Below are 8853 nucleotides of genomic sequence, written 5' to 3'. Positions count from 1 at the left end.
ACACACTCAGCTGCATATCAGTTTCTTTTGTGACTTATACGTCTAATTGAGTGTTTGGTTAATAAACAAATTCATACACACATCCAAGTACACCAAATATTTTGTTGCTTACCTATGCAAGATAAGTTTTCAGGCAGCAGTCGTCATTGTGTGTATGGTCAGTATGATCTAAAGACAATATAAATATTACTCTCCAGTTTCTTGTCTCAAATACAATATGAAAATATTGGAAGACAAAACATCTTTACATATTTTTATATTTCCTTTTGACTGTGTTTCTTCTCTGAGTATCTTTATGCTGACTTGATGTCTTATTTTCCTTACCATTGCTCCTGTAATTACTACTGCACTATAATGATAAGAATTTCTTATAATGGTTCACTTTTTAATGTTACATTGATAACTATTTCTTTTTTAGGGAGCTGAAGACTTGGATCTCTTGCACCATCAGCTGAAAGCTTGTAAAATGGAAAATGAGCAGTTATTGAGCTTAATCTCTAAGCAAAATGCTGAAATTATAGACCAGAGAAACACATTGTCACAATTAAGTGAATTAAGAGTTCTTGAACTAGAAGGAAAGTCTCTGGAATCTGTGAAGGAAGAGGCACTTTTACTGCAAAATCAATTGCAAGCTGAAAGGTTAAGATTCCAGAGCATGAGAGACTTTCTTCACAGGCTGCAAATAAATACTGAAAATGTTGTGAAAGAAGCAGCACAGGCAGCAGTTAGTGATGATAGGCTTAAAAGAATGGGAGAAGTTCATTTGTTAGAAAATCAGTATAAAGCACAGAAGATGGAAAGTGAAAAGTTATGGAGGCTTATTGCTAGCTTCAAATCTGATATTGAAAAACTGAGGACTGTATTGCCAGATAACATTAGTGAAGTATCAACCACAATTTGTGAACATGGTAGTACTTCAGAGGAAATGCAAAATTTGTGCAATGAACTGATTGCAGCTAAAGAAGAAAATAGGAGACTTCAAGACATTGTGGATAATCTCAGAAGAGGCATTGACACAATGCAGCATAAACTAATAGAAATAAATATTGAAAATGATCATATTCTGATGCAGAATCAGAGGAGTTCATCCATTCTCTCTTCTGGAAGGCATGAAAATGAACAGCTAAAAGTTGAAGCGGATGACTTGACGTCTAGATTGACAAAATTTGTGACAGATTATCCAGAACAAAGCAAGCTATCTGCTGACACAGATAGTATTAAGGAACTGACTAAAGAAGTCAGATGCCTCCATGAGAAATTAATAGTAAATATAACAAACTGCACTGTTGAAACCATCAAGGAAGAAAATTTAAGATTAGAGAAACTTCTAAAGCAAAGAGAGTCAGAAATTGCAGCACTTAGGGAACAAACGTCGGAAGAGGATAAAAAATGCACATTATGCACATGTTGTGCTGCTAATGATACAATATTGAAGAAATTAGATGAACTAGAAGCTCATTTAATGCCTTTGATGTCAGATATATACAATTTGAGACAGAAAACATCTGCAAAAGGACCACCCACTCATTTGGAAATCCCTATAGAGGTAATTAGTGCATCCAGAAAGATAGATGTTGGTCAAAGTATTGACTCTTTAGATGATGAATCAGGTACAAAGAAACTTTTAAGTCATCTGGAAGCTGAAAATGAATTACTAAAGAAACACCTTGAAAGAAGGACTACATATACCCCTGAAATAATGCATCAGCTGCAAGAAGAAAAAGAGTTACTCGAAAAACAACTTAAATCTACAACCCAAATTAGGGAAAGTATTGCCAAGAAATCAATCAGATTTGCAGAGAAACCTGTGGACATAATTGAAATTCCACAGCAACAAAGTGTTGATATACCACATATTGCTGAAGTAGCTCAAAAGAGTTTTGGAACATCCATTGCAGAAGATGAAGAGGAAAGGATGATTAATGAACTGACAAATGTAATTGAATTGTTGAAAAAGCAGCTTAATGATGCAAATAAAACAATGAGTCAGCTACAAGAAGAAAATGAGTTACTCAAAAATCAGCCTGCTACTGCGGAAGTAGACAATGAAAGGATTTTTAATGAATTGAGAAATCACACTGAATCATTGCAAAAGCAGCTTAGTGATGCAACTGAAACAATGGTTCAGCTACGAGAAGAGAATGAATTACTCAAAAAACGACGAAAAACAACCAGAATAATGGAAAGTGTTCCAGTAGAAATAATCAAATATGTAGAGAAACCTGTGGAAGTAATTAAAGAATCACAGCAACCAACTATTGATATAGCACATATTGTTGAAGTAGCTCAAAAGAGTGTTGGAACATCCATTGCAGAAGATGAAGATGAAAGGATGATTAATGAACTGACAAATGTAATTGAATTGTTGAAAAAGCAGCTTAATGATGCAAATAAAACAATGAGTCAGCTACAAGAAGAAAATGAGTTACTCAAAAATCAGCCTGCTACTGCAGAAGTAGACAATGAAAGGATTTTTAATGAATTGAGAAATCACACTGAATCATTGCAAAAGCAGCTTAGTGATGCAACTGAAACAATGGTTCAGCTACGAGAAGAGAATGAATTACTCAAAAAACGACGAAAAACAACCGGAATAATGGAAGTAGCTCAAAAAAGTGTTGGAACATCCATTGCAGAAGATGATGATGAAAGGATCATTAATGAACTGACAAATGTAATTGAGTTGTTGAAAAATGAACTTAGTGATGCAACTAAAACAATGAGTCAGCTACAAGAAGAAAATGAATTACTCAAAAATCAGCCTGCTATTGCAGAAGTGGACAATGAAAGGATTTTGAATGAAGTGAGAACTCGCACTGACTCATTGAAAAAGCAGCTTAGTGATGCAACTGAAACAATGGTTCAGCTACGAGAAGAGAATGAATTACTCAAAAAACGACGAAAAACAACCAGAATAATGGAAGTAGCTCAAAAAAGTGTTGGAACATCCATTGCAGAAGATGATGATGAAAGGATCATTAATGAACTGACAAATGTAATTGAGTTGTTGAAAAATGAACTTAGTGATGCAACTAAAACAATGAGTCAGCTACAAGAAGAAAATGAATTACTCAAAAATCAGCCTGCTATTGCAGAAGTGGACAATGAAAGGATTTTGAATGAAGTGAGAACTCGCACTGACTCATTGCAAAAGCAGCTTAGTGATGCAACTGAAACAATGGTTCATCTTAGAGAAGAGAATGAATTACTCAAAAAACGACGAAAAACAACCAGAATAATGGAAGTAGCTCAAAAGAGTGTTGGAACATCCATTGCGGAAAGTGATGATGAAAGAATCATGAATGAACTGACAAATGTAATTGAATTGTTGAAGAATGAGCTTAGTGATGCAACTAAAACAATGAGTCAGCTACAAGAAGAAAATGAATTACTCAAAAATCAGCCTGCTATTGCAGAAGTGGACAATGAAAGGATTTTGAATGAATTGAGAACTCGCACTGACTCATTGCAAAAGCAGCTTAGTGATGCAACTGAAACAATGGTTCATCTGCGAGAAGAGAATGAATTACTCAAAAAACGACGAAAAACAACCCGAATAATGGAAGTAGCTCAAAAGAGTGTTGGAACATCCATTGCAGAAGGTGATGATGATAGAATCATTAATGAACTCACAAATGTAATTGAATTGTTGAAAAATGAGCTTAGTGATGCAACTAAAACAATGAGTCAGCTACAAGAAGAAAATGAATTACTCAAAAATCAGCCTGCTATTGCAGAAGTGGACAATGAAAGGATTTTGAAGGAATTGAGAACTCGCACTGAATCATTGCAAAAGCAGCTTAGTGATGCAACTGAAACAATGGTTCATCTACGAGAAGAGAATGAATTACTCAAAAAACGACGAAAAACAACCAGAATAATGGAAAGTGTTCCAGTAGAAATAATCAAATACGTAGAGAAACCTGTTGAAGTAATTAAGGCACCACAGCAACAAACTGTTGATATAGCACATATTGATGAAGTAGCTCAAAAGAGTGTTGGAGCATCCATTGCAGAAGGTGATGATGAAAAGATCATTAATGAACTGACAAATGTAATTGAAGTGCTGAAAAATGAGCTTAGTGATGCAACTAAAACATTGAGTCAGTTACAAGAAGAAAATGAATTACTCAAAAATCAGCCTGCTATTGCAGAAGTGGACAATGAAAAGATTTTGAAGGAATTGAGAACTCGCACTGAATCATTGCAAAAGCAGCTTAGTGATGCAACTAAAACAATGGTTCAGCTACAAGAAGAGAATGAATTACTCAAAAAACGACGAAAAACAACCAGAATAATGGAAAGTGTTCCAGTAGAAACAATCAAATATGTAGAGAAACCTGTGGAAGTAATTAAAGCACCACAGGAAGAAAGTCTGGAAATACCACATGTTGCTGAAGTAGCACGAGACGTAGACACTGGAAGGATCTTTAATGAACAGAGAAATCAGATTGAGTCATTGGAAAAGCAGCTTAGTGATGTAATTGAAAGAATGGGTCACCTACAAGAAGAGAATGAATTACTCAAAAAACAATTAGATACAACACAAATTAAGGAAAGTGTTCCTAAAGAAATCATCAAATATGTAGAGAAACCTGTGGAAGTAATTAAAGCACCGCAGCAACAAAATGTTGAAATACAAGGTATTTCTAAAGTGGAACAACTGACTGGTGGAACATCTACTGGAGAAGCAGAAATTGAAAGCACTCTTGATGAACTGAGAAGTCAAATTGAGTCATTGCAAAAGCAGCTTAGTGATGCAAATAACATGATTAAAAGTCTTGAAAGTACCCTTAATGAACTGAGAAACGAAAATGAATCATTGAAAAATGAGTTAAGTAGTTCGAATGCCAAGGTACTACAGCTTGAGGATATAATTAGAAAGCTTACAGATGGAAATGATGCTCTTAAATCAATGCAAACTAAAGATGAAATATCAGCATCAGTAAAACAAATTCCTGCTGACAAAATCATGGAGACTGTTCCACAGGTATTGGCAGCTCCAGAACCATCCTCTGTAGAGCCTGAAAGTGGAATGGTCATCAGACAGCTCAAAACAGAGAATGAGTCATTGAGGAAAGATCTTGAGGATGCAAGAAAGGCCTTACATACGACAAGTGATGATGAAAGTGAATATGAGAAAACTATTACTGAGCTCAGAACTGAAAATGAGCGACTACTAAAAGAAATCGAAGAGGCAAGAGTGAAGCGTCAAAGAGATCCAGATAGCACAAAAATTATTAATCAGATGAATCAAGAAAATGAAATGTTGAGAAAACAGGTTGAAGATCTAAAAATGGCTCACGCTAGACGATCTACTGTAGGCACTATTAGTGATAAAGCATATGAACAATTAATGAAAGATAATGAAGCATTGAGACAAAGGCTTGAAAATGCAAGAGCGAGCATAGGCCTGCAGCCCAAAAGTGTAACACATGAAGCAGATGTTGTTCAACTAAGAATAGACAATGAAACATTGAGAAAACAGCTTGAAGATGCACGAAAATTGGCACAGAGTAGTCAAGAAGAAGTTTTGTCTGCTGAAACTGATGACACACAAATTATCGATCAGTTAAGGGAAGAGAACGAATTTTTGAAGAGGAGGCTTGAGTCCTTAACTGATATTACAAGCAGCAGTGCAAAAGAAGTTGTGAAGTACGTGGAAAAACCTGTGGAAATAATTAAAACAGACATAGATAGTGAAAAAATTATTAATGAACTAAGAAATCAGAATGAGTCACTACAGAATGAACTTAAAGATGCAAATACCATTAGAAGGGAACTTGAAGAGGAAGTCAGGAAGTTCAAAGATGGAAAACAGACACCATTACTCCAAGCAGAGCAAATTGCATCATTTGATGAAAAAAGCAGAGAGAAAGAGATGAGTCAGCTTATGGAAGATAACAAGTTATTGAACAAACAACTTCTTGATGCAACAAGTACAATTGAAGAACTTACAGTGAATACCACTAATCTCAAAGATGAAATCCAGAGACTTCAATCTAGAAAAATATCTGATCTTCCATCGGTAGTAGAGGACCATACCCAAGAATTTCAGAAACTGGAGGCTGAACTAGAAGCTCTCAGAGATGAAAACAGACGTCTGCATAGAGACAATGAAAAGCTTACATTAGAAGTAGAGACTCTGACAGAAGAGCAAATCCCATCTGCAGTTGCATTGTGGAAAACTGAAGAGAAACAACTGGAAACAGTTGTAGATGAACAAAAGCGGCGCATTACTACTCTACTTTCAAAAATGGGCAAGAAAGAACAACCAGGAGAGGTCGCTGCCTGGACACGTGAGAGGGAACATCTCCTAGATACAATTAGGCAGCTGACAAAAGAAGCAAAAGAAGCAAAAGAGGCATATGAAGAGAAAGAAGAAATGGAAGATGTAAGTTTTGCCATCTTCTTTTCATTCAGATTCAGATTCTTTATTAGTCATTCAGCATTATTACATGCAATAGACTTCGTCAGTTCACTTAACCTATTAATTTTACAAAATAAATTTTTACATATTTAAGTTGATATTGGGCATTTCTAAAAATTCTTCTAATAGAATGGATTAGTTAACAAGAAGTTATGAACATTGTCTTTAAATAATTTGTCAGGCTTGATTGACCCATTTTTAGACAATTTGTTATATACTTATGCCATATACTTATGACTATTTTTAGGTTCATTCAGTTGAGTAATTATATATATTTATATCTAAAAAAAACCTCTCTTATCACACTATAGTACAGGAAATAGATAATGAAGAAAGTATCACATAAGAAGTGGACTGACAGTTTATATGAAGCGATCAATCAAGTGCTCAGTCTCTAGATTTGATCTAGATATTTTCTGTTAAGAACAGATATCTGAAGCTAGGTAGTTTTGGGTTATCAGTAGTACCTCTGAATGGATTACCAAAGGATATCATCTCTGCACTTTTTAGTATTTGGACATTTTTATTGTGATAGGTGGGGATGTGGAAGGCAGATTATGATATAACAATACATAAGCATAAGCTCACTAAACTGAAAAGCTTACTAGGACAGTGCAATTTACACCACATTGAAGTCAGTATTTCTGTCAAATTGAAAACTGCAAACGAATGATATGACTTGAGATAATTCTGTGCCTTCGCATAAGTAGGTTCCATTTTAGTAACAGTCATATAAGTGGTTCTGCCCTAAAATTTGTGATCACCATATGAGTAACTGATAGTAAATTGTCCAGTTTGTGATGGGACACATTACAGTTAAAGTAATGATTTGTGAGTGAAAGTAATATTTTATTGGTTTTTCTAATCTGTTTTTGACACTATTTTCAGTAATTAATTGTTAAGTAACTGACAAGGCCTCAAAAATAGTTTCCAGACAGACAAAATCTGTGGTATACTAAACAACTGGCCAATTTTATTCACCATTTTAAGCTGTAGTATCATATTTATAATAGCTTGAATACCTACCTTTTAAATTAAATGTAGAAACGAGTATAAAAAAGCTATTCTGGAAACAATAAAAAAGTGTCCACACTCAGTGATATTGAGAGATGTACCAAAAACTGTAAAACTGCATGAAAACTAATGAACAGTTAGCTAAACACACAAGAAATTACAAAATTAACATGTCTCCAAAAAATTTCAATCTTTTTTTTAGGGTTCCATAACTCAGTTAGTGAAAACAGAAACCTTATAGAATCACTTTGTTATCCAGCTGACTGTCTGTCTGTCTGACTGTTAAAAACCATTTTGCTTAAGAACCGGTGGCTGTATCAAGTGTAAATTTACGTCACACACTATAGTCTACAGTCCCTTGATGCCATAGAAAAACTGAATCTTCTAAGCCAAGTCAGTCAAAAGGACATCGTCGGCCCTCACCCCCTCTCTAACGGCTTTCGATATGTTCTCTCGTCTATCAACCAAACAACTCGCTGGGTCGAGGCTGTCCCCCTCCCCAATACCACGGCAGTAACTGTTGCTAGAGCTTTCATCAAGTCATGGGTATCGCGTTTCGGATGTCCAGCTATCATCACGACCGACAAAGGCATACAATTTGAGTCAGCCCTGTTCAACGAGATTTGTAACATTTGTGGCATCTGGCACATCCATACCACAGCATATCACCCGCAAAGTTAGGCTAGTTGAGCGCTGGCACCACACTTTCAAGGTGGCTCTTTGATGCCATGACTCTCTATGGACGGAGGCCCTTCCCCTTGTGCTACTCGCCATTCATGCAATCTATAAGGGAGACCTCAAAGGCACAATAGCCGAGTTCATATATGGCTAGAACATTGTTCTCCCTGGCAAACTTGTAAACCCTTCTGCTTCTCTCCCTCAGTCTGACTTACCTTCCTTCATGGACCATGTCAGATGCCACTTCATCAACTTCCACATCCCTCCGCCCGCCAGCCATTCCTGCCCTATGGTTCACGGCCCAAAATCTCTGAACAATTGTAAGTACATCATGCTCCTAGATGACACTGTCCATGCTCCCCTACAACCTCCATATACTGGGCCGTACCGAGTTCTCCGGCGCTCAGCCAACACCTATGACATTCAGCTGAAAGATTCAGCTGTTACAGTCTCTCTCAACAGACTTAAGCCTGCTCATGTTGAGCCTGCTTCTACCCCCCTTCAGGCCACGACCACGTCTCTCACTGTCGTGGCCCATGACGCTCCAACCACTCCCTCCACATCGGACTTACACACTCGGTCAAGTGACTTCCAGCTCCAATCGTCGAGCTCTTCTCTGACCTCACCCTCTACTCCGGTCTCACACACTCCGTTGAGTGATCACTGATCACATGCTCCCCACGTTGAGCTTACCTATGATCACGCCCTCGCTGCCAGGCCCTTCTCCAGTC

General features: G+C 36.7%; 1 protein-coding gene across 1 annotated transcript; it reads left to right on the top strand.

The window, feature by feature from the left end:
• Window positions 1-748: 748 nt before the first annotated feature.
• Window positions 749-6695, top strand: LOC126111885 (putative leucine-rich repeat-containing protein DDB_G0290503). Its single transcript, XM_049915007.1, has 3 exons — window positions 749-3244; window positions 3335-6394; window positions 6678-6695. The coding sequence occupies exons 1-3, from the start codon at window positions 749-751 to the stop codon at window positions 6693-6695; spliced, it is 5574 nt and encodes a 1857-aa protein (XP_049770964.1).
• The last annotated feature ends 2158 nt before the right edge of the window (window positions 6696-8853 follow it).

Source organism: Schistocerca cancellata, chromosome 1 (genome assembly GCF_023864275.1).
Source record: "Schistocerca cancellata isolate TAMUIC-IGC-003103 chromosome 1, iqSchCanc2.1, whole genome shotgun sequence".
NCBI classification, from domain to species: domain Eukaryota; kingdom Metazoa; phylum Arthropoda; class Insecta; order Orthoptera; family Acrididae; genus Schistocerca; species Schistocerca cancellata.
This window is presented reverse-complemented; position numbering and strand designations above follow the sequence as displayed.

Excerpts from the sequence above, each read along its gene's own strand:
- LOC126111885 (XM_049915007.1), top strand. The coding sequence starts at position 749 with ATGGGAGAAGTTCATTTGTTAGAAAATCAGTATAAAGCACAGAAGATG. Across the intron at positions 3,245-3,334 it reads AAACAACCAGAATAATGGAA|AATGAGCTTAGTGATGCAAC; the intron begins GTAGCTCAAAAG and ends GAATTGTTGAAG.